Source organism: Rhincodon typus, chromosome 30, assembly GCF_021869965.1.
Source record: "Rhincodon typus isolate 14 chromosome 30, sRhiTyp1.1, whole genome shotgun sequence".
In the NCBI taxonomy this organism is placed as follows: Eukaryota; Metazoa; Chordata; class Chondrichthyes; order Orectolobiformes; family Rhincodontidae; genus Rhincodon; species Rhincodon typus.
The window spans coordinates 36,622,706-36,649,242 of NC_063361.1; the positions used below are offsets into that span (position 1 = coordinate 36,622,706).

The 26,537-nt window shown below is 43.8% G+C and overlaps 2 protein-coding genes across 2 annotated transcripts in view; both read left to right on the forward strand.

The window, feature by feature from the left end:
• The first annotated feature begins 1,726 nt into the window (after positions 1-1,726).
• Positions 1,727-10,676, forward strand: LOC109937053 (keratin, type I cytoskeletal 19-like). The gene is made up of 8 exons (XM_048614737.1): positions 1,727-2,293; positions 2,821-2,903; positions 3,535-3,691; positions 5,144-5,305; positions 6,464-6,589; positions 6,674-6,894; positions 7,949-7,983; positions 10,451-10,676. Exons 1-8 carry the CDS (start codon positions 1,874-1,876, stop codon positions 10,546-10,548), a joined length of 1,302 nt encoding a protein of 433 aa, XP_048470694.1. The 5' UTR covers positions 1,727-1,873; the 3' UTR covers positions 10,549-10,676.
• A 6,359-nt stretch (positions 10,677-17,035) lies between these two features.
• krt222 (keratin 222) overlaps positions 17,036-26,537 on the forward strand; it is a 30,706-nt gene continuing 21,204 nt past the window's right edge. The window contains exons 1-2 of the mRNA XM_048614738.1: positions 17,036-17,155; positions 17,338-17,466. Of these exons, the coding sequence (XP_048470695.1) occupies positions 17,036-17,155; positions 17,338-17,466 (249 nt within the window). The remainder of the gene's footprint in view (positions 17,156-17,337; positions 17,467-26,537) is intronic.

Below are 26,537 nucleotides of genomic sequence, written 5' to 3' on the forward strand. Positions count from 1 at the left end.
TCCCAGCTCTTGGGGAGCTGCTCCCCACAATTTGAACCATCTTGAGGGAAATCCCTTGGTTTCCCTCCATTGAGTGTGGAGGGGTTTCCTGTACAAGCTGCCAATGCTCATCCTTCATTTCCTTACCTTCATCTGCCATCAAAACTCTGCCCAACATCCCATCTCACTGGTCAGCAGTGTTGGGGGTCCCAGTAGAGGCTCCCTCTGCAGAAGTCCTTCCCTTTTCATTGGAGACCTGGGATATGGATGAAACTTGAAAACTTGCTGTTTTGTGTGACTTGGCTTTGATCCCATCAACATCCTATGAGTTATTATTGAACAGAAACTAAATTGGATTTGCCATATAAACACAGTGGCTACAAGGGCAGGTCAGCAGCTAGGAATACTGTGGTGAGTAACTCACCTCCTGACTCTCCAAAGCCTGACCACCATCTACAAAGTATATGTCAGGAGTGTGATGGAATGCTCCCCACTTGCCTGGATGAGTGCAGCCCCAACAACACTCAAGAAGCTCCACACTATCCAGGACAAAGCAGCCTGCTTAATTGACAAAACATTTACTCCCTCCACCGAGGCTCAGTAGCAGCAGTGTGTACCATCTATAAGATGCACTGCAGAAATTTACCAAAGATTCTTAGACAGCACCTTCCAAACCCACAATCTCTACCCCAAGAAGAACAAGGACAACAGATACAGGGGAGCGCCACCCCCTGCAAGTTCCCCTCCAAATCACTCACCATCCTGACTTGGAAATGTATCTCTGTTCCTTCATTGTCACTGGATCCAAATCCTGAAACTCCCTAAGGGCATTGTGGGTCTACCTACAGCACATGGACTACAGAGGTTGCTGGGTCTGGAAGGTCTGAGTTGTAAAGAAAGGCTGGATAGGCTGGGACATTTTTCACTGGATCATAGAAATTTATAAAATAATGAGAGGTACAGAGTTAAAAGTAGTTGTCTTTTCCCTAGAATGGGGGATTTCAAGACTAGGGGGGTACATTTTTAAGGTGAGAGGAGAGAGATTTAAAAAAGATATAGGAAGCAAATCTTTTACACAGAGGGTTGTTCATATGTGGAATGAACTTTCTGATGAAGTGGTGGACGCGGGTACAATTACAACTTTTAAAAGGCCTTTGGATAGGAAAGGTTGGGACGAATATGGGCCAGGAGCAGGTGGATGGCACTAGTTTCATTTGGGATTAGTTTGGCATGGACTGGTTGGACCGAAGGGTCTGTTTCCACGCTGTATGACTCTATGATCTAGGTCATAAGTCACACAACACCAGGTTACAGTCCAAAAGCTAATTTGAAATCTTGAGCTTTCTGAGCACTGCTCCTTCATCAGGTGGAGTGAAAAAGGAGCAGTGCTCCGAAAGCTCATGATTCCAAATTTACTTGTTGGACTATAACGTGGTGTTGTGTGATTTCTGACCTTGCCCACCCCAGTCCAACACCAGCGCCTCCACATCAGTGGTTCAAGAAGGCAGCTCACAATCACCTTCTCAACAGCAATTAGGGATGGGCAATAAATTCTGGTCTAGCCAGTGACACCCACATTCCAGAAATAAATTTAAAATGGAGCAGAAACTTTCCATAAATCTTTCTTCCTCCTAAATGTGTGACGAGTATGAGATGATTGGATGGAGTTAGTAATTGGTATGTGGCTAGACCAGCACTCACAAGGTTTGCTGCCTTTGATCCCCAGTTCTGGTTTGACAAACCTGACTGTTTGCATTCTGCTGTCCAAAGAGGTTTGGAGAACCGCCCATGGAGAATAGGTAGATAAATGATTGAGGGTGTGCTACATACAGACACACGGACACTTTTTCTGCTGCAGTTCTGTTCTGTCAGTTGAATCAAGTTGCAATCCCTGATGAACATCATGCAGTCCCGCAGGAGTGGCTCAGTGATTCTGGGCACCTCCAGACAAAGCAGAGCCAGCGTGTCCTCCTCCAGCAGGGGTCGTGCAGCCAGTGTGTACAGTACCCCAACACGCAGCACCCGAATCTCCACCACCTCCTCCACCTATGGGACAGGAAAGGGCTCCTCTTTTGGAAACTTCTACTCTGGGGGCTACAGCTCAGGGACACTTGGGCCTTTCAGCATCAACGAGAAGCAGACGATGCAGAACCTGAATGACCGCCTGGCCGTGTACCTGGAGAAAGTGCGCTGTTTGGAGAAATCCAATAACCAGCTGGAGGCTCAGATCCGGGAGTTCTACGAGAAAAGGACACGGACAGACAGCAAAGACCTGGGCGGCTACTGGAAGACCATTGCTGATCTGCGAGCACAGGTAGGTCTACTCTCCAAAGTCCAGGCCTGCCCACTCTCCGTCCTTAATGCCTCTGAGTCCAGGGACAGCCTCTCCCTACTCCTTGTCAGTGTGTCCCCTCTGCGCTAACTCTTGTCATCTCCTCACACAGACACCAATGGGCTGGTTGACCAGCTCTCTTTACTGCTTTGGCTTTCCTCACAGTGTCTTTCATCTTCAATAGTCTGCTCAGGTCCTACAATAATCCACATCAGCACAAGATTAGGCCATTCAGCCTATCCACTGGATCCTGCATTCGATGACACATGCTGATAAAGAACCTCCTGTTTGCTGTCACTCCAGCAGGCCTGGCCCAGGCAGGGTCTGCAAAGGGAATGTCCTTAAAGGGACCACAGCAGGGACCCACCAAAAAGGTGAGAGGGGATTTTCCCCTCATTCCTCAGCACTCCCACTGCGGCCTGTTGGATTGATCTTTTACTTAATGCCTCTAGTTTTGAATCACTCGCAAACAGGAAGAAGTGAATTCCATTTTTCCTCATGTCTTTCAGATCAATGATGCTTCGTTGGCCAATGCCAGACTTCTTTTACAGATTGACAATGCGAAACTGGCTGCCGATGACTTTAAAACCAAGTGAGTCCTTTACTGCTCTCCTTAATGTAGGTACTCTCATTAAAATGATCAAAAACTGCCTGGAATGACAATCACTTGTATCGAGGCTGTGTCTCTGAATGGAGCATGACTTGCTTTCATTGTGCTATGATGGGTTTGGAAGGGTATCATCACAGACGGTGGGGCATGGGAGTGTGGGCAGCTGCTGATTGAAGGGTCAGGGAAATGGGTTGTTTGGAGATTTGTGCACACTCTCCAACAGTTTGACCTCACCTCTGTGCCTTCCTGATGAAATCTCTCGATGTGTTTGGTACCTTCCCCAACAGACCTCCTCCATCTTGGCACTTCCTGCCAATCAGAGTATGTTCCCTTTAACCCTCCCTCCACCTGCTTCCTAAGTAACGTTGGTAATATCATTCTGAACCTCATCAAACATTTCCTGGAAGCCCATATAGATGTCATCTGCAGACATTGCCCTAACAGTCCACAGTGTTAGTGGCCTCTCCAAAACATTCACTCAAATAGTCAGGCATTTTTTGGGGCACGTAATCACAGGAAATATTTTATAGTTGCCAGTGAGCTGCTTTCCCTTCAGGTTTGAGAACAGCTTTGATTAACTAGCAAATGCTCTTTCTTCACTTCTGTCTTGTAGATATGAGTCTGAGTTGGCAATCAGACGTGGAGTGGAGATGGACATTCAGGGGTTGCGTAAGGTATTGGATGAATTGACCGTTGCTAGGGCTGACCTGGAGTTACAGATCGAAGGAGTGAGAGAAGAGACGATTTACACCAAGAAAAACCATGAGGAAGTAAGCAGCGGAAAAAGAAACCAAATGACAAAACAAAAGTTTTGTGCTCATTTTTGTAGAATGACAAAGAATTGGCAATTGGGTTAAATAATTCTGTTTGTGATGTGGGAAACTGTGATGAACCAGTATTTATTTGCTCATGCCCAGTTATCCTGGACATAGTGAGAGTCAACACAACATGGGACTGGAATCATATGTAGGCCAGGCCAAGTAAGGAGGTGCCTTGCCTAAAGTCACTCCATTGGGTCTTTAAAGTAATGTCTCGTCAATCATCCATCAGATTTATTCATTTTGATTTTGCAATTTACTCTGGAGGTCCAGGAAAATAATAAATGTTTCAGACAGGAGAAGACCCATCTTTCCTACCCATTTGCAGTTCCCGTGACTTTTCACCTCAAGCATTGACAGGAACCTGCATTCCCTGCTCAAAATCCATTATGCTGTTTATTTGACCAACTTTCCAGCAATCTGTACCAGAATCTCAACAACCTTTGGACTAAGACCTTCCTCATGTGTTTCTTGTCCTTCATTAGTTGCCCTACATTCATAAAGAAAATCTATTTCTGTCTAACCTTCAGTACATGGCATCCAATTTATCCAAACCTTCCATAACTTTAAACAATTGGACAACACTCCCCTCGCAATCATCCCTTTTCAAGAGAGAAAGACCCCTGGATGGGGAATACTTACTTGTACACTAACCCACTATCCTGGGATCAGTTGTAGCCCCCTCAATAACTGAACCTCCTCTCTGTGTCCCTGGAATAACCAAATAGTTTCTTCAGGAACAGGGAGATAAAAACTGCACACACAGTAGTTTGGATGTGGTCCACCAAGAACATGGTTTTAATGTAGCCTCTTGGAATTTATATGTCATGCCCCTTGTTATTGATCCCAGCATTCTTATTAGCTTTTCTGTCAGCCTGCAGAAATATCAGGATAGCTTTGAGGCTTGTTCATTACACCCAAGATTCTCTGTCCTGCTCCAACACCTCAGATACAATCCTTTGTAACAGACAAGTCAAACCAGTCTTCCCCCTGTCAAATCTTATACCTGAACAGGAAATTACATCTGACATATGCCTCTGGATCCTTCTCAATTGTTTGTATTGATGTTCAGCGTTTGCCATTGGTGCCAGTGAAATATTATTGAGGTCTACTAATCTTAACCATTGGGCTGGAAGATTTTTAAAAATCTTTTATGGAATGTGGGTGTTGCTGGTAAAGGCCAACATGTATTTCCCATCCCTAACTGCCCTTGAACTGAATGGCATCCTCAGCCATTTCATAAGGTAGTTAAGATTCATCCACATTGCTGTGGGCCTGTAGTCACAGGTAGGTCTAGACTGGGTAAGGATGGCAGATTTCTTTCCCTGAAGAACATTAGTGAACATCAACTGTAACCAACATCTTTATCTTTATCTCTCTCTCTCTTTCTTTCATTCTGTGAAGGAGCTGAAGTCTCTCCGCAATCAAATTCGTGGCACAGTCACAGTGGATGTGGATTCTAATCCCGGGATCGACTTGACCAAAGTTCTGACTGAAATGAGAGAAAAATATGAACAGATGGCAGCAAAAAACCAGAAGGATGCTGAGGCCTGGTACAAGGAAGAGGTAATGAGAACAGTGGGTAAGAGTAGTGCCTCACTGCAGAGAAGCAGCTGTGTAAATGAAAAGAGAGAACCCAATGAGACCCATAACAGACTTGGGTGAGAATGATACTGATTGACACTAAAGAAGCAAAGTTAGAGCAGAATTTGGTAACAGTTGTGTGAATATTTTGCAAAGAAAACTCAAAAGAATTTGTAGTATATTTAGAATCTTCCTAAGTGCTCTGTAACCCTATTACAACCACAGAATCTTTCATTTGTCAAGCACTTTTAACATATTAAAATGTAATAGGCTGCTTCAAAGGAACAATAACCCCACAAAATTTTAACACAGACCATACAAGGAGTATTAGAAATTGCAGAAAAGTCAGATGAAAGAGCCTGGTTTAAAAATTCATCTAAAAGATTGAGGAAGAGGCAGATACTTAGAGAAGGATTCAGGGTTTGGAGCTTAGGATCAGGGCATGGCTCCAATGGTGAGACAAAGATATTCAGGTTCATGTCAGATAAGGCCAATACAGAATCTCCTCTCAGCTTTTGAGGCAAGCACAAGTCACATCATTGTAATATTGGGCCAGTCTGTATCTGGAACCCTGTCCACCTGAAACATGTATTTTTGATACATCTTCTTTATTAATGTTGCATTTTGCATTCTACATGTTTATGCAGTTGTCAGAACCAATTACATCCATGAAAAACCAGTTGCCATCTCAGGATTCAGGAGCAGGAACTCAGATGACATTTCATAACTCTATCTAGTGATAGTAGCCTGAACTGTATCCATTAATTTGGCACTGAACAGAAAGATCCCAGATGTTGTTGTCATTACAGTTGAGAATTAAAGTACAGTATGACATTTTGGTACACTATTACCTTACAGCTCAATATTAAAGTGTAGTTTACCTACTGAACCTACAGAAAAGGAAAGAAATAACTATGTACTAGAAACTTAACTCCAGGGGATCATGGTAAAGCCCTAAATCACCCTCAGTTTGTGCTGCATTGGATTGATTCCATCTTCTTGTGGTTAGATTAGGTGGGTTATAGGGGGATGGGTCTGGGTGGGATGCTCTGAGGGTCAGTGTGGACTTGTTGGGCCAAAGGGCCTGTTTCCACACTATAGGGATTCACTGATTCTAAAGCTTTTAACATTTTATGACAGTGCGCGAATCTACAGCAGACAGTGGTCACTAACACTGAGATGATGCAAACTGAAAAGACACAGTTTACAGAACAAAGACGCAGACTACAGGGATTAGAGATTGAAGTTCAGACGTTGCAGTCAGTGGTGAGTACAGACTCAGTTATTTTGGTTTGGAGTCCCTCAGCTGCTGCAGTGGTGACGTAACTGAGTGTCACTCTTTGAATGTAGAAAATGTCCCTGGAAGACAGTCTACAGGAAGTAGAGTATCATTACGCCCTGGAACTCCAAAGACTCCAGGGTATCCTGAATAACTTGGAAGCAGAGTTGACGGATATTCATACTGATGCACAACGAAAATCCCAGGAATATGCTCAGCTTCTGGATGACAAAAACAGACTGGAGATGGAGATTGCTACATATCGTCGCCTCCTTGAGGGAGAGGATGTTCGGTGAGTAAATAACCAAATTCTCAATCTGTACCCAATATCCATTCACTGGCAGTTACCCTTGCTCAGTCTCCCCCTTCCCTGAAGCTGAATAACCCCAGCTCAATGGAAACACACACAGGGTTATTTTGGAGAAAGGGCGAGAGCTGGTGCTGTGTGAATAAGGCATGTTTATTGGACGATGCCCTCACAGAATTTTTGGAACAAATGCTGCTGGATTACTGTTTTACTGGATTACTGGATTACTGAATTCTTCACAAGGTAATCCAGGAAGGTTCCTGGTGCCTCTCAATTGTCCTTTTTTGAAGTCCAGAAGTAACTGAACAGCCAATATGAAAGCACAGTTTTAAGTTACTCACAAACTCCTCAGCAATGGTTAATTGAAGCATCGGGGTTGCAGTTAACTCAGTTGACTGGACAGCTGGTTTGTGATGTAGAGCAACATCAACAGCATGGGCTCAATTCCCACATCCACTACAGTTACTATGAGGGATTCTCCTTGTCAACCTCTCCCCTTGTCTGAGGTGTGGTGACCCTCAGGTTAAACCACCACCAGTCATCTCTGTCTCCAGTGAGAGAACAGCCCTATGGTGACTTTACCTATAGCAGAAAAAGAACTGAAGCATTTGCCAACAAAATACTTCATGGCCACATCATCAGCGAGCAATTTAACTGTCAGTTCGACCCTTAATAATTTCTGCCAAGTTTTTGTCTTTTGCTAGACACAGGCTACATCAGCTTTGGTTACCTCAGAGATTGTTGCAACACCAATCAAACTCAGGGAGAACTACTCACATTTGTTTCAACCCAACTCATGTCTGCAATAAGGGATCTAATTCTCCAGTTCTCTTCCAATTTGACCTTTACAGCATTCATCTTATCTTTATGTCTTAAAATGCATCTCCTTACCTCTTCAACTAAATCCATCCCTTAAACACCACTTTTGACCAATGCACTTGTATTGCTGGTCACTAGCTTTTCACTCTGAGGGAATTTTAATTGTCTAATTGTACCATTTTGATACCTAATTGTTAATTATTTCTTTGTTTACCATCAGATACACCACAGATGTCAAGACGGAAAATGTCCATGGTAAGGAAATAAACCAGTCAGTTTTGTCAGGATTATGCAAGGTCTAAACCTCACAAGGGAGCCACACAAAGAGAAAGTCTTTGAACTGGGCAAAGTTTTTTTCCACAGTGTGTTGGGAAAATGGCTATTAACAGAACGATGTTTTAATCTGGAACTGATTACAGACAGGGCCCTGTATGGTCTGTCACTCTGCATAAATTTCACTCATCCTAAGCTCTGTGAAGTGCAATAGATTCAGGTGCCTCAAAGCATTTCAGGGAATCTCAGCTTTGGTTAGCTTTATATTATGGCTTACCTTCATTCAATATTATTAGGCAGTGTTTGAGTAGGTGATTAGATCAGAGAGCACAAATCCTCATGATGATTGTGGGTTAAACTCCTTGTGGACCAGGAAGTTCAGGCTCTGACGCTAAAACTTTTGTGTAACACTCTGTGAGGGAGGACCATTCATTTGCCCAGTGTCTGATCACATGCACATACATCTCATGTGCTGACATTTACATAAAAGCAAAGTGCTCAGGACGCTGGAGGTGTGAAATAAACACAGAGAGTGCTGGAGAAACTCAGCAGGTTTGGTAGTGTTTCTGGAGAAAGAGACAGAGTTAATAATTTTACGTCTGATATGACTCTTCTTCAGAACGTACCTCCAGACTCTGTTCACTCACCAAATGAAACTAATTTGGCAAAACTGAGAGCAAAGTTGACAGATGCTGTTTACTGTTGATTATTTAAAGCAATTCCAGTTATTGCATCACTCTGGGGATTCCATCAGACCATAAAATGTAGGAATAGAAGTAGGCCATTTGGCCCATCGAGTCTGCTCTGCCATTCAATGAGATCATGGCCAATCTGATAATCCTCAGCTCTGCCTCCCTGCCATTTCACAACAACCCTTGATTCCCTTACGTATTAAAAATCTGTTTATCTCAGCCTTGAAGATAATTAATGACCCAGCCTCAACAACCCTCTGTGGTAAACAATTCCACACATTCACTATCCTCAGAGAGAAGAAATACTGCCTCTTCTCTGTCTTAAATTGGAAAACCCTCATTCTGAGATGATGCCCTCTGGTCCTAGACTGTCCCACAGGGAGAGACAACCTTTCCATAACTCCCCTTTCAAGTCCCCCTAAGAGTATTGTATGTTTCAATAAGGTCACTTCTCATTCTTCAAAACTGCAATGAATACAGGCTCAACCTACTCAGCCTGTACTCATAATGCAATCCCTCCATACCCAGGGTCAGCCGAGTAAACCTGCTCTGGATTGCCTCCAACACAGTTACAGCTTTCCTTAGATAAGGGGCTCAAAACTGCTCACAGTATTCCAACCTGTATACTTGTAGCATTCCTTATTTTTCAAAGCTATTCTCTTTGAAATAGAGGCCAACATTCCATTTGCCTTTCCTATCACCTGATGAAATTGGATGCTAGGCTTTGTGACTTATAAATGAGGATTCACAAAACCCACTGTGCTGTAGTTTTCTGCAGTGTTCCAAATGTTCTGTGTATGCCTCACTCATGCATTGTATTTAGATAACATGCCACAGTAAACAGGGAGGTGGCCTGTTTTCATGACTGGACTGTAATCATCTATAGCAAAATGGTCAATTCAACTGAGCAAGGGTGGGGAGAAATCAGACAGTGAGTGAGCCTGATCCCACTGAGTAATTCTCTTGGCTCTGGGTCGTAGAGAGGCGGGCTCAAATCCCACTCTAGAAATGTGAGTGGTTGGCTCATCTATAGTGCAGTGCTCAGAGAGTGCTGCACTGACAGAAGTACCTGCTTTCAGGAGGCTTGGTCTTGCCTGTCTAAAGTGGACATAAAAGATTTGTTGGAACAATTGTGAAGAAATGCTAGAGACATTGCTGGAAAGAGAGACAAGTTGCCAGAGCTTATTGTTTTATATTCATCAGGATCAATACAAGAATGCCAAATTTCAAACAATTTAATCTGCAGGAGAAAAGAAGTGCAAAGCGGTAACAAGTTGATTCTGACAAAAAGTTTCAACAGAATGTCTCCCTTTTCAGAAATATTCAAGTTTTATACAACCAAGAGCTGAGAGTTCTGCCAATGTGTCTTAGTCAAAATTAACCCTCAGCCAATATCAAAAGCAGATTATTTATCACATTACTGCTCACGGTGCACAAATGATGTGCCATGTTTCCTATATTCCAATAGTCAGTATGCCTCAAACATGCAACACTTGCTGACCCCTCTGCAGACACCATCCCTCCATGTGTGGCTGGGGGTTAGTGTCCAGCATTGGCTGTTTAATCACAACAGCTCTCACAATTCCAGAGTGGACACATGTCCACCTCGCTCTCGAGGGATTGTGCCGGAAGAAGATTAGCTATTGGACTGGGAAAAGTACTCTCTCACAGAATTGTTCTGGTACAACATGACTGGTATAAATGCAAGTTCTTTCTGCTTATTTATTTTGAATTTTTTTATCATTTACTTCCTACAGATCCATCTGTGGTGACAACAACGAAGGTCGTGACTATTACTGAAACAATCATTGATGGACAGGTTGTTGAATCACGTGAAGAAGTTAATGTGAATTAACCAAGGTGCTCTTGCCTAACGTTGCTCTCAATAATCCTCGAAAGATCATAAAATCTATTAGCCATTCTGTAACATGTTGCTCTTTGGGTTTTTTTTTCTGGCCTGTAATAAAATAATTTGGAGCACCACATCATGACATCATCTGCTCTGTTGGCTTCATCTTTAATCCCTTAGGACTCAACATTCAAAGCACTGGGGAATGGCTTTGTTACTCAATCCATTCACACAGCACTGAGGAAATTAAGGAAGACAGGACAGAAGAGAGTTGAGTTATGAATTACAGATGTTGACAAATCTAGGATTATTGAAAAATCAATTCACACAGAGTCACAGAGATGTACAGCCCAACTCATCCATGCTGATTAATTGACCAGAATTGCACCCAATATTCCAAAAGTGGCCTAACCAATGTCCTGTACAGCTGCACCATGATCTCCCAACTCCTATACTCAATTCACTGACCAATAAAGGCAAGTGTACCAAATGACTTCTTCAATATCCTGTCTACATGTGACTCCACTTTTAAGGAACTATGAACCAAAGTCTCTTTGTTCAGCCAGGACCTTACCATTAAGTGTATACGTCCTGCTCTAATTTGCCTTACCAAAATGCAGCACCTCGTATTTATCGAAATTAAACTCCTGGGCCCATTGGCCCATCTGATCAACATCCCATTGTACTCTGAGGTAAGCTTTTTTGCTGTCCACTACATCTCCAGTTTTGGTGTCCCCTGCAAACTTACTAACCATACCTCCTATATTCACATCCAAACCATTTATATTAGTGACAAAAAGCAGTGGACCCAGCACCGATTCTTATGGTACACCACTAGACACTGGCCTTCAGTCTGAAAAGCAACCGCTCACCACCACCCTCTGTCTCCTATCTTCAAACCAGTTCTGTTTCCAATTGGCTAGTTCTCCCTGTATTTCATGTGATCTAACCTTGCTAACCGGTCTCCCATGTGAAATCTTGTCAAATGCCTTATTGAAGTCCATATAGACCATGTTCACCACTCTGCCTTCAGCAATCCTCTTCATTTCCTCAAAAAAACTTAATCAAGTTCGCGAGACATGATTTCCTATGCACAAAGCCATGTTCACTATCCCTGATCAGTTCTTGTTTTTCCAAATAAATGTAAATCCTGTCCCTCAGAATCCCCTCCAACAACTTACCCACCACCAATTTCAGGCTCACTGGCCTATAGTTCCCTTGCTTTTCCTTACCACCTTTCTTAAATACTAGCACCACGTCAGTCAATCTCCAGTCTTCCAGCACCTCATCTGTAGCTATCGATGATACAAATATCTCAGCAAGGGGCCCAGCAATCACTTCCCTAGCTTCCTACAAAGCTCTGGGGTACACCTGATCAGGTCCCAGGGATTTATCTGCCTTTATGTGTTTTAAGATGTCCAGCACCTCCTCCTCTGTAATATGGACATTTTTCAAGATGTTGTTATTTATTCCCCCAAGTTCTCTAGCGTCCATATCTTTCTCCATAGTAAACACTGATGCAAAATGCTCGTTTAGTATCTCACCCATTTCCTGCACACATAGGCAGCCTTGCTGATTTTTAAGTGGCCCTATTCACTCTCTAGTTACTCTTTTGTCCTTAATGTATTTGTAGAATCCCTTTGGATTCTCCTTAACCCCATTTGCCAAAGCTGTCTCATGTCCTCTTTCTGCCTTCTTGATTTCCCTCTTGAGTATACTCCTACTGCCCTTATACTCTTCTAGGGATTCACTCGATCCCTGCTGTCTACACCTGACATAGGCTTCCTTCTTTTTCTTGACCAGAACTCCAATTCCTCTAGTTATCCAGTCTTACCCTTCACCCTTACAGGAACATATTGTCTCTGGACTCTTGGTATCTCATTTTCGAAGGCTTCCTATTTTCCAGCCATCCCTTTACCTGCAAACATCCACCCTAATCAACTTTTGAAAGCTCTGGCCTAATACCATCAAAACTTACCTTCCTCCAATTTAGAATTTTAACTTTTAAATTTGGTCTATCCTTTTCTATTACTACTTTAAAACTACTAGAATTATGATCACTGGCCTCAAAGTGCTCCTCCACTGATACCTCAGTCACCTACCCTGCTTTATTTCCCAAGAGAAAGCCAGGTTTTGCTCCTTCTGTAGTAGGTACATCCACATGCTGAATCAGAAAATTTTCTTCTTCACACTCAACAAATTCCTCTCTATCCAAGCCCTTAACACTGTGGCAGTCATAGTCTATGTTTGGAAAGTTGAAATCCCCTACCATAACCACCCTATTTTTCTTATCGATAACTGAGATCTCCTTACAAATTTTGTTCCTCAATTTCCCACTGACAATTGTGGGGTCTCTAGTACAATCCCAATAAGGTGATCATCCCTTTCTTATTTCTCAGTTCCACTCAAATAACTTACCTGGATGCACTCCCCAGAATATCCATCCTAAGTACAGCTGTAATGTTATACCTAATCAAAAGTGCCACTCCCCCTCCTCTCTTGCCCCCCTTTCTATCCTTCCTGTAGCATCTATACCCTGGAACATTAAGCTGCCAGTCTTGCCCTTCCCTGAGCCATGTTGCTGTAATAGATGTGATATCCTAGTCCCATGTTCCCAACCATGCCCTGAATTCATCTGCCTTACCTGTCAGGCCTCTTGCATTGAAATCAGTTTCAACTTGCTAGAGGTCAGTGTTCAATAAAAGTTCCCCTGGTGAACTGGGCCCAGAGGTTTCCCTTATTGAAGGCAAAGTGAATACTTCTTTCCAACCACTTGTAGACGGGAACGGAGGGTCTGAGGCAAGCTGTCAGTTCAGCTTAGAGTCTTGGATTATTAAAGAACCCTCAGAATGTTTCATTCTTTCGCAAGTTGTTGGTGTTTGTCATTGAGTAGCAATTACCCCTAACTGGACTTCCAGTCAGTTTCTTCAGGTAGCATTTAAGAATCAGCCACATTGCTGTGGTTCTGGAGTCACATGCAGGTCAGACTGGGTAAGAACGGCAGATTTCCTTTTCTAAAGGGCATCAGTGAATGAGATGGGTTTTTCCCTATAGATCTGATCGTTTAATGTCACCACTGTGTAGAGCAACTGTTTATACAAGATTTATTGAATCAAGTGGATTGAAATTACCCAGCCCCTGTGGTTGGATCTGAATTTACATCATCAGCCAATTACAATGTTGTAACAAAAGCATGAGAAATGCCTTCACCATCACGGCAACTACGTTGAGATCAGTAAGAATCAACATTTAAAACTTCCAGATTTGTTTGTATCAGTGACTCATGCAATGGCATGAATGAATGAAAACATTAGAAATTGTACACCCCAATCCTGCAACAATAGCAATTGAAATAGTAGCCGCAGCAAATAGTAACCCACAGGACCTTCCAAACCCATGCACCACCACCCACCCCCCAACTAGGAGGGCAAGGGCAGCAGATCCATGGAACATTGGCCCCTGTAAATTCCCATCCAAGTCACTCACCATCCTGACTTGCAAATATATCATCATGTCTTCAGTGTCACTGGCTCAAAATCCTGGAATTCCCTCCCTAAGGGTATTGTGGGTCAAACTCCAGCACATGGACTGCAGCAGTTCAAGAAGGCAGCTCACCACCACCTTCTCAAGGGGGCAACTAGGGACTAGCAACAAATGCTGGCCCAGTATTAAAACAGTCTTTCATTCCCCATCCCCAAACTGTGTTTTGACCATTGTTACAATGTGCTTCCATGCTATTTTTTATTTTGAGGATTTTATGTTAAAGACATTGTTGACAGTGGTCCATTTGCATTTCTGAAGATTCCCGGACTAGAATCTTTTCAAAAGGTCACCGAAGAACATGGGTCAGTTTTATTTTAAATGCACTTCCTGTGACAACAAAGGATGGCAGTGAGAACCGATTGAAGAGAATTCTGGGAGAAGTCAGTTTGCTCACCATGACTGAGAAGCTTAGAGCCTGGATTAGCCCATGGAACGGTGATGTTGTAGCTGTTACAGAAACCTGGTTGATAGAAGGGTAGGAGTAGTAGCTTAACATTCCAGGGTTTAGATGTTTCAGGCATGATAAAGAAGAATATAAAAGGGGTGGGGAGTTGTATTATTGATTAAGGAGAATATCATAGCTGCACAAAATGAGGATATCTTGGAGGGCTCGTCCAGTGAGGCCAGGAGGGTAGGACTCAGGAACAAGAAAGGTGCAATCACTACGAGGGGTTATACTGTAGGCCTCCCAATAGCCAGCGGGATATAGGGGAAAAGATACGTAAACAGATTATGGAAAGATGTAAAACAACAGGGTTGTTGCAGTGGGTGATGTTAATTTCCCCCTATGTTGTCAGGGACTCTCTCAGTGCCAGGGGCTTCAATGGGGCAGAATTTGTTAGGTGCATCCAGGAGGGTTTCTTGAAACAATGTGTGGATAGTCCAATTAGGGAAGGGGCTGTACTAAACCTTGTATTGGGGAATCAGCCTGGCCAGGTGATCGAAGTTTCAGTGGGGGAGCATTTTGGGAACATAATTCTGTAAGTTTTAAGATAGTTATGGATAAGAAAAAGACAGATCCTCGGATGAAAGTGTTAAATTTGGGGAAGGCTAATTACAACAGGATTAGGCAGGAACTGGAGAAATTAGATTTGGGGTGGCTGTTTGAGTGTAACTCCATTTGTGATGTGGGAGTTTTTTAAAGGCCTATTGATCATGTTCAGGGCTGGCACATTCCTGTGAGAATGAAGGATAAGAATGCCAAGATTCAGGAATCCTGGATGACAAGAGACATTGAAAAATTAGTCAAAAAGAACAAGGTAGAATAAGGTTTAGGAAACTGAAATCAGACAAGGTCCTTGAGGAATATAAAGGAAGCAGGAAAGAACTTAAACAACGAATTGGCAGCATTCAAAGGGGCTAGGAAATATCCTTGGAAAATAGGATTAGGAGAATCCCAAGGCATTTTATACGCATATTTGGAACAAGAGGGTAGCTGCAGAAAGGATTGGTCCACTCAAGCACAAAGGAGGGAATTATTATCTGGAGCCAGAGGAAGTGGGTGAGGTCTTTAATGAGTACTTCACATGAATATTTCCCAAGGAGAAGGAGATGGATGATGGTAAGATTAGGGACAGTATATTGATATTTTAGGGCATGGATTGGAGCATATTAGCTACAAGGAGAGACCAGACAAACTTAGACTGTTTTTGCTAGAGCGTTGGAGGCTGAGGGGGGCGTGAATTGATAGAAGTTTCTAGAATTATGAGAAGCATGGAAAGGGTGGATAGTCAGAGTCTTTTCCCCAGGGTGGAAATGTCAAATAGTAGGGGGGGCATAGGTTTAAGGTGAGAAGGGTAAAGTTTAAAGGAGATGTACGAGGCAAGATTTTTACAGTGAGCTAGGTGCCTGCCAGGGGAGGTGTTAGAAGCAGATACAACAGCAATGTTTAACGGGCATATAGCCAGACACGTGAGTAGGCAGGAATTCAAAGGATAGGGACCATATGCACGCAGATGGGATTAGTTTAGAATGGCTTCATGGTTGACACAGACATGGTGAGCTGAAGGGTTTGTTCCTGTGCTGGACTGTTCTATGTTCTGTGAGTCACGTTGCAAACTATTCCCAGATGTACTGGGGACCAGCTGCCCGAAAATTCTGGCTCTCAGGAGGTATTTGGATTCCTTTGGAGTTGCAGACAAGTGTGCAAAAGGAGCTTCCCACTATATCCCATTGCTTCCTGTTTCTGAATAACTCTTCTTGTGATTCCAGTGTCAGAAACAAATCCCTGATGCAGCTATTGTACTAAAAAACAATTGGAAAACTTCTTCATGACATTTCTTGAAAGCTTGCACCTCTAAAGAAACCAGAGACAACTGCAAATGCCTAGTGACAAATCATGCACCAGAAAGTAAAACCCAAATCCTTTCAGAATATTTCGCATCTTTTCTTTTTTCCCTGCAAGACCTAACAATTATTGGCCAGAAAAAACGTTTTTTTCCAAAGTGAATCTCTGCAGAGGAAACCAATATTTTTCTTTACTTAGTGTATGTTTGTGAGTGCGTGTATATGTGTGTGATCTGAGTGCATGATTGTTTGTTCTGTGTATGTCTGTTGTGTGTGTATGTTGTTGTGCATGTGTCTGTTTTATATCTATTGTGTGTGTGTGTGTGTGTGTGTGTGTGTCTCTGGGTGAACAGACAAAGCCACACAAGCTGAAATATAGCAGCAAGTGGAACTCCAATTGTTCTGAAAGGCAGAATGATTTTAAACTGCACAACATTAAATCAGTCACACATCCCAGTCTGTGCATGACTGAGCTTTAAGGATGCTGATTGACTCTGACTTTATCCAGGTTCACGTTGGATGCATTAACGGAGCTGAGTGTCAGTGTATTTTTGTATTCAGTCATTTTGAGGGCAGTATTGCTTTATGCTAATGATGCTGTCTGTGTCCCACTGCAGGTCTATGCTCTGCAGACTGTGCCAGTCTGTTAATACCCAGTTAGGCTATGGAAGATGGGGGCCGCCGGGAACTGGGATTGTCTCAGCTCCTTACAGACATTAAGAAGCATTATGAAAAGATCATACACAGGAATTGGATGGAATTAGACGCTTGTATCAACACTCAGGTATATTTTTGTGAACAAGGCCTCTGTCTCAATGAGAAAGGCTGCAGAGAATGCTGACCTCATTGAAAGACTGTGCTTTGATTTCCATTAAGGTGTCTGGAATATAACAGCAGTATTACGAACACGAGATGGGAAATGCTAACACTGCGTTCTTGATTATTTTTCATGATCTGTTTCGGTAGCTACTGGAAGTCAGTGATGCAGAGATGAATAAGAACGAAGATTCTCTGCAGGCAGCCCAGGCAGAGCTAAATAATGCCCGACGCCAGTGGCAAAGCCTCCAGGTGGAAATTGAATCTCTTCATGCATTGGTAAGAGTGGCTATGAGATGTTAATTGGAACTATTGTTTTAAAATTGTTGCACCCTAGTTTTCTGCCTTGACTCCCGGTTTCTAGGTTGGCTGATGAGTGCCTTTCACTTTCCAAAATCCCACTCAGAAATCCATTCTTCAAGGGTGAGCTTCGACAGAAAGTGTCTGTGGCAATTCCTGCATCACACACAAACCAAACTCCCAATGTCCTTAGTTGCTGACTTCCTGGTCAGTTCAGGAGGGACACCCCTTGCTCATTCTTCTTTTCCCCCATCACAGCCCAGGCTCAGTAAATCTAATACCAACACTCTGACTCTGGGTCCAGACAAACAATGTTACTCTACACTATTCCCATTTCTGATTGTCAATCTGTAAGGTCAGAGGAGAGGAATGTGCACAGTCTATGGCAGCTTGAACAGTTAATGCACACATCCCTTTATCAGTGATTACGAAGCAGCACCCTCTGAGCACAGCTAGAGATATTGGAATGGAGAGGTCAGGGACTGGCCCCAACGGGGAAGGACATCTCCTTGTCTGGGAACAGTGAGAATACAGATAACTGCCTGTTGTCTGATAGAGATACTGTCCAACACCACTGGATACACACGGAAGGCCAACAGTCTGGCCTCCAGTACAAACAGATTCTAGACGCTAGTCATACTGTCTGGAAGTACCGACAGATTAACTTCAACAAAACAGCCAGGATTGACAGGACATGCAAATACGTCAATGTGACACCAGCACCTGAACCATACAGCGGTAACACATCAGGTAATCCCTTCACGAGATTCCAGCTCACGATCTGCTCCATCCTGATGGTTTTTATCAGATTACTGCACATTTATGAGGAGATCCTCCCAGTGTCACCATTTCCCCGGTTATAGAGGCAGTCAATGGAAACAGGCCATTTGGCTCAACCTGGCCATGCTGTTCCTACTCAAAAGGGTCCTCCCTATCTCAGTGTATCAATACTCTGAACCTTTTTGTTAATCCCTCTTTTAAATTGAGCCCCACCTGCCTGGGTTGAGTTTGTTAGTATCAGCCAGTGTGGCTTCCTTGGTGGGCAGGCTGGTCAACCCTGTGAGCCTTCACCCCTTAACTATGTAGGATTTTAATGTCAAGATAGACTACATATGGCTGAGACTATACATCAAACTGGTAAGGCATCAATATGCAGTTAAATCCTCCCACTTGCCTGGATGGGTGCAGCTCCAACAACACTCAAGAAGTTTGACACCATCCAGGACAAAGCAGCTCGCTTGATTGGCACCACATCCATAAACATCCACTCCCTCCTCAAGATCTACAAGATGCACTGCAGAAATTCACCAAAGATCCTCAGGCAGCACCTTCCAAACCTACAACCACTTCCATCTAGAAGGACAAGGGCAGCAGTTACATGGGAACACCAGCACCTACAAGTTCACCTCCAAACCACTCATCATCCTAACTTGGAAAAATATTGCCATTCAATTAGAGTCACTCAAAATCCTGGAATTCCCCCCTTAACAGCATCGTGGGTCTACCTACAGCACATGGACTACAATGGTTCAAGAAGGCAGCTCACCCCCACCTTCTCAAGGGCAATTAGGAATGGGCAAGAAATGCTGGCCCTGGCAGTGATGCCCACATCCCATGAGTGAAAAAAAAAGAAGTTACAGCAAGTCAGTGTGTTTCGGGTCATGTGCTCTAATGACTACCATTCCCAAAATAAGGCAACTTACTCTGAGATTTTAGAGTAGATTTGTAGCTCAGGTTGTGGATGTTGTGGTTGGTTAATAGCCCCAATCAGGGAACTCCTATTCTCTGATACCCACCTGGCTGATCTCGTTACAATCACTACACCCCTCCCCCTCTGAGGCTGAGGGTATAGCTTATATAGCTCCTATATTGTTTTATATAGCTCCTCCTGGGCATTTTAGCACCGGGTCAGGTTCCTCTGACTTGGCCTCTGATAGACGTGGTGTATAACGCATGGTAGCTTGCCTCTTGCACCTGGAGCGTTTCGGAAGAAATTCATTCTCATTTTCAGGCGGCAAAGGCATTGAGGCAGTGACACCCACCGTGTCCATCTCAGATTCTGAGGTGTCTTCAACGCTGGATGGAGAGGGAGAGCGCATGGGTTCCAGATCAGTTGGAAAGGCAGTCGAGGAGCCGGGCACGTTCTGCTCCCGCACCGTTTGCGAGTTTGCAGCTTTCATCTGGTCCATGTGTTTGTTCAGGACTGTCACACCTACCTGAACTTCATGTGTCACTGGGCCTGACTTCGCATCGACCTTGCCTCTTACCCATACAGGGCCATTCCCCTGGTTCCTACGCCAAACTTCATCCCCTGAAGTAAACTGTCTCTCTCACTTAGAGAAGTCTTGTGTCTGGCATTGGTGTTTCACCCTCTCCCCCAGGCCCGGGAAGATCAGATTTAACCTGATGCAGAGTCTTCTCCCCATTAGCAACTCTGCTGGAGCTATCCCTGTTGTTGCATGAGGGATGGTCCTATAATCAAACAGGAACCGGAACAGTTTGGTATTGAGTGAAGCTGTAGGCTGTTTCTTAAAGTCTGCTTTCAAAGTTTGGATTGCTCTTTCTGCCAGACCATTGGATGATGGTTGGTATGGGGCTGTCCTTATGTGACAAATACCATTCGATGTTAGGAAATACTCGAATGTCCTGCTGATAAACGATGGCCCGTTATCTGTCACCAACACTTCTGGGAGTCTGTGTACTGCAAAAGATGTGCACAGTTTTTCTATTGTTGTCCCTGTGTTTGACAAATGAACTCTGTGCGTATCTGGCCATTTTGACTGGGCCTCCACAATGACTAAGACATTGAGCCCATGAGAGGGCCTGCATTATCCAGGGTTTACCCAGCCATTCCCATGAAAGTGGGGGAGCTGCTGGTGGTAATTTTTGTCCTTGTTGGCACTCTGGACACTGCCCCATCAATGCAGCTACATCTGCATCCAATCCTGGCCTCCAGCCATAACTTCTCACCAACATCTTCATTTTGGAAACCCCTCGATGACCAGGGTGGGGTTCAGCCAGTATCTGGCAGTGAGCTTTGTCCAGGACAATCATCCTTGCTCCCCATAATAATATGCCGTCCTCTAATTTGATCTGGTCTCTTCGGGTCTAAAAAGATTTCAATTCTGGCTGTGATGGCTCTTTGGTTTCCCCCATCACCATTAAGGCACTTTAGTTTTGCCAAGACCTTTCTGCATCCAAAGTCTGATATTGTCAGCTGTGACTGGAAGTGTATCCGGAAAGTTTAAAACCACTACAGACTCTTCCAGTGGCGGTACCACCGATGGTATATCTGCCAACAGGAGGTGATGCATCCACATTCGCTACTTGGCCTCCTGCACGGTGTTCCAACTTGTAATTATACGCAGTTAGTATTAGAGCCCACCACTGAATATGGCCTGAAGCTATGGGTGGCACTGCCCTGTCTTGTTTAAGTAGACCGAGCAGGGGTTTGTGGTCCGTTGTTATTACAAAATTTACATCCATAAAGATATTGGTGGAATGTCCTGACTCCAAATATGACCGCCAAATCTTCCTTCCCTATCTAGGCGTTTTATGCTCTGCGTTGGCTAAAATCCTGGATGCATACGTTATTGGATATTCCTCTCCATTGGGTCACCTATGGGCAAACACTAACCCAATGCCATATGGGGAGGCATCGCATGTCAATACCAGATCTCACTTGGGATCATAGTGTGCCAACACCTTAGAGATTGATTGCTGTTTCTTCACTTCCCTGAAAGCTATGGCTTGGCTAGGCAACCATTTCCAAAGTTGATTTCTGATGAAGGGTCTAGGCCCGAAATGTCAGCCTTTCTGCTCCTATGATGCTGCTTGGCCTGCTGTGTTCATCCAGCTCTGCACCTTGTTGTCTCCATTTCCAAAGTTGACTCTTTTTCTAAGAATTGATGCAAATGTGCCATGATGGAGGCCAGGTTATGTATGAACTTTCTGTAATAAATCAACAGCGGAAGGAAAGACCTAAGCTCCTGGACAGACATGGGAGCTGAGGCACCATTGATCGCCCTCATTTTCTTTTCCAGTGGGTGTAACCCGGTCTTGTTGACTCTGTAGCCCAAGTAAGTCACTTGGGGGGCCTGGACCACACATTTTTCCTTTCTAAGGCATATGCCTGCCTGGGAGAAGCATCTAAGGATTGTGTCCAAGTTCTGTAAGCGCTCCTTATAGGTTTTCCCTGTTATTAGCACGTTGTCTAGGTAAATGGCAATTTCGGTGCAGACCTTGTAAAATGTTCTCCATCATCCGCTGATAAATGGCACAGTCAGATGCTACTCCAAAAGGCGGTTTTGTATATTGGTACAAACCCTTAAGCGTATTAATTGTAACGTACCTCTGGGAATCCTCATCTAACTATAATTGCAAGTACACATGGCTCTTGTCCAGCTTTGTGAAGGACAGTCCCCCCAACTGTCCATGTTGCAAATAAATCCTCAGTGCTAGGGATTGGGTATTTATCCAGCTGCAAAAAGCGGTTTACTGTTTGTTTAAAATCCCTACAAAGGCGAACTGACCTGTTGGGCTTCATAATCGATACAATCGGTGCTGCCCATTTGCAAATGTACTGGTTTATTAATTCCTTCACTTTGCAGCCTCCTGATTTCTGCTTTTACTTTTGCCTGTAAGGCAAATGGCACTGGGCAGGCCTTGCAGAATCGTGGAATTGCTTCCTGGTCAACATGGAAGGTGGTCTTGGCTCCTTTGGTAGTCCTTAAACTTTCCTGAAAAACTGCCAGGTAATTAATTGGGACTTCATTCTGCCATTTGCTAATCGAAAGATGCTGGGCCAATCAAGGTGAATCTCTCACGCCATCAATCTTGGCCCCAAGCCTTTTACGACGATCAATGGTAACTAAAGCAGCTGCTTCTCATAACAGGCACGAACTGAAGTTGTACTCTTAATATGTAAAGATTCCCCGGTAAAAGTTCACAGTCTAGCCGAGGTCTTACGCAAACTTAAGAGTTGGAGTCCTGAGTGAATTTTGTTAAAGACTGGTTGAGCGATCACTGAAATGGCCACGCTGGTATCGACCTCTATTAGAACTGGGTGACCATTTAACCATTCGGGGACAGGAAGGGCTGCAGATGCTGAAAGCTAGAGTCAATAAATGTGGAGCTGGAAAAGCACAACAGGTCAGACAGCACCGAGGAGCAGGAAAGTCAACGTTTCAGGCTGAAAGCCTTTGTCCTGATGAAGGGTTTCGAAGTTTTTGAGAAGGGTTTCAGCCCAGAACGTTGACTTTCCTGCTCCTCAGATGCTGTCTGACTGGCCGCGCTTTTCCAGCTCCACATTTATTGACCATTTAATCAGATGTTTGTTTTGATTGGTTGATATTTGGATGTTGCAAAGCAGTTTAACTGTTCCAAACCAGCTGTAGGTGGACTTTCCAGGGTGCACTCTCCTGGAGACCAGCCTATAAGTTCTATTAATCCATAAAGGTCTAGTGGGAGTCTTTTTCTGTCTCGAGTCCGCACACCAGCAGCAATTACAATGGCCTGCTGGCCTGGATCCTGAAGAAAATGTTAACCATTTGGCTGAGGCTTGGCTTTGTTTTAGGATTTTGCTGTGGGCTGACCCAGAGTCCCCCTGTTCAGGATATGTCCTGAGTGAAACTATGCAATTGCCTTCACTCAAGTGATGTTCCCCAAGCACAGGTGGCCTGGCGAGGGTGTCCACTTCCATTGGAATACCCTGCACCTCGTGTGCTCCACTTGCTGCATTTTCCAATTATGAAGCCAGTTGTAGTGTCTGTTTGAAGTCCAGTTGGCCTTCAGCTAGTAGGCACTTTCGCATGATTACATCATTAGTCCCACAGACCAATCGGTCTCTCAGCATCTCATTAAGGGTTAAACCAGAGTCACATGCCTCTGCCGGTCATCTTAACCGAGTCAAAAATCCCGATACGGATTCTCCTGGTTCTTGAATTGCCAAGTGAACTATAGCATCTCAGAATTAGAGGAGGCTTGGGATCATAATATTCCTTAGCTAAATCCATCAACTCTTGAAAGGTTTCAGTATCTGGTGCTTTGGGGAAAGTCAGGCTGCTAATAATTGAAAAGCTGCAGATCCACAAGCGTCAGGAGAATAACTTGTTGCTTTTCATCTGCCCCAATGTCATTTGCCCAGAAAAAAATAACACATTCTTTCCTCATACTGGGCCCAGTCTTTGATGGCAGGATCGAACAAGTCAAGCTTCCTGAATAATGGCATGATGCCAGATATGCTTACCCCAACTCAAAGATGACGGTTGTGATCAAATTTCTTCCGGATTGTGCTTTTCACTTGTTGCCACTGAACTAACTCCATAGAGGCCAGTATCCCATCACCAAGTCACCCTTATTGGGCCTTCTACATATAGATACAAAAAAACTCCCCTGGATACTGAAATGTCTCCACAGGAGCTGATAGTCTATCATTAAGTAACTCTTTATTTGTACACGCATAGTACTTGCCACTATTCCGGCTTCCTCAGAGCATGCTCTCAGAGTGAACAGAAACCCTGACACTCCTGTTTATATCTATTAGCCAGGGCTCCCTGATTGGACTCAGTTAACAGTTCCAGCCAGGGAACTCCTATTCTATGAGGTACTGCTGGCTGGCCTTGTTACAATCACAACATTAACAAATCTTCTGTGTGAGGGGATATTCTGTGGTATTGTTCAGAGACAGGAAGGTAATGGAGCACATGACAATTAGTTACAAATCCTTTTAAGACTCTGTTGTTAAAAGCTGTTAATTATAAATGATGGAAACTGCAGGTGCACATTGGGATGTAAATTTCAGACCTCATGCCTGCGCCTGGATTTTTCTTCTCATTTGTTTTGGACAGATGTTGAATGCTTGTGATCCATGCAAAACATTTATATTCTAGCAAATCTTCCTGCTCATAATAAACTGAAGGATGAGTTCTGGCAATTGTGGAATGGTAATGTCACTGAACTGGTCACCCAAAGATCCGGGCTCTGGGTACATAGGTTCGAATCCCACCCCAGTAGCTGCTGGTCTTTTAATTCAATCAATGAATCAAGAATTGAAAGCCAGCCTCAGTGATGGTGCCTTTGCAACTATCATCGATTGTCATAAAATCCCATCTTGTTCACTGATGCCTTTTAGGGAGGGAAACTGCCATCCTTACTCAGTCTGACCTACCTGTGACTCCAGAGCCACCCTCTGAAATGGCCTTAGGAATCTGCTCAGTTCAAGGGCAATTAGGGATGCGCAACAAACACAGACCTTGTAGCAACATTCATATCTCATGAAAAAATAAAGAAATAAAACCTTTGTACCATTGGTGAACTTCGATATTGGGCTCTCTGTTATCAGTCTCTTGGGAATAATCAAGGTTCCAGCTCAGATTTTTGCGGGACATTTCCTTCCAATTCAAAAGTATATCCATTTTCCCAACCATTTCATTTCTCCTAATCCATCCCCTAACCAAACTAATAATTTGCCTTAAATTCCTCAAGTTTTAAAGTTTAATTACTAGCCTCCAATGTGGAATGTTACTAAAATGCCTTCTTGAAATCTAAACAAACTTCATTCCTAGGCATTCTCCAGGCCATTACTTTTGTCACTTCCTCAAAAGACTCAATAAAATTCATCAGCCCCTCATCTGCACTTTACAAGTCAATGTTCGCGGTCGCCTGAAATTTTGTGATGACCGCAGTCCCTTTATCTTCCACGACAGCTCCTGAAAGTGTTGTCACAACATTAGTCTAACTGTATGGGATGCCCTGGGTTCTCTCCTTCTTATCATTTGCCATTTTCCAACTAAAAGAAACTATCTCCAATTCGAGAGGATGTTTGGAAAGTTCAAGCTATGTTTCTGTCTTACTTCCCTTGAAACCCTGAATGAAAATCATCAGGTCCCAAGGAATTTTATCATTATTGGAAGTACCTAGAATCATAGAATTTCAGTGCAGATAGAGGCATCTGGCCCACCAAGTCTGCACCGACCCTCCGAAGAGCATCTCAAACCCCAACCTAGTCTCTGTAACCCTGCATTTATCTAACCTACACATCCCTGGACACTATGGACAATTTAGCATGATGAATCCAACTAACCTTGAACTGTGGATGAAACCAGAGCACCCGGAGGAAATCCACACCGACACAGGGAGAATGTGCTGGTCAGCCAGCAGGACTACACAGGAGTGGGATTGATCTCGAACTCACACCCTGTGAGGACATTGAAGGGAAGCAAATTGAATGACCGCTGAACTGTCGGAAAGTCAGTGCTGAGGGAGTGCTGAGGTAGACTGCAGCGATTCATCACTACCTCCTCAAGGGCAACTAGGGATGAACAATAAATGCTGGCCCAGCCACCGATGCCCATGTCCCACAAATGAATAAAAAAAACTCCACACAAACAGTTGCCCAAGGGTGGAATCAAACCCAGGTCCCTAGCACTGTGACACAGCTGTGCTAACCACTGAGTCACCATTCCACCCCACTTATCTTAAAACCCTCTTTTCTTTCAGTAATTTGGCAAGTTTCAGTCCTTGCTACTCCTTTTCTTGATTGCGAAAATGACAAAGAAAGGAATTATTCAATAAGTCTTCCATTTCCTTATTTTCAATTGCAACTGTTTTTTATTCATTTATAGCCCTCCTAAATTATTTTTGAGAAGTAAATGGTGAGACAACATCATTATAACAACTGAGTGGCTTCTAGGCCATTTCTGTGGGCAGTTAGGAGTCAATGACATTGCTGAGGGTATGGAGTCACATATGGACCAGACTGAGTAAGGACAGCAGTTTTCCTTTCAGAATATCTCTATTAATGGATTTTACAAGAACTATAGGGAACAGAGCTTTTAAGGTACTGGGAAAAAGGTAGTGTGGTTAGGTGAGGAAGAACTTTACTATACAGAAGTGGGAATGATCTGGAACTCACACCCTGCGAGGGTCTTGAAGGTGAGGGATTGAATGATTTCAAAAAGAAACAGGGTCAGTACCGAGGGAGCGCCGCACTGTCGGAGGGTCAGCGCCGCACTGTCGGAGGGTCAGCGCCGAGGGAGCGCCGCACTGTC

Bases quoted from the DNA above. Each gene is read 5' to 3' on its own strand.
- LOC109937053 (XM_048614737.1), top strand. From the start codon at position 1,874: ATGAACATCATGCAGTCCCGCAGGAGTGGCTCAGTGATTCTGGGCACC. The intron at 2,904-3,534 runs GTGAGTCCTTTA...TCTGTCTTGTAG, and splicing joins GCCGATGACTTTAAAACCAA to ATATGAGTCTGAGTTGGCAA. The intron at 3,692-5,143 runs GTAAGCAGCGGA...CATTCTGTGAAG, and splicing joins CCAAGAAAAACCATGAGGAA to GAGCTGAAGTCTCTCCGCAA.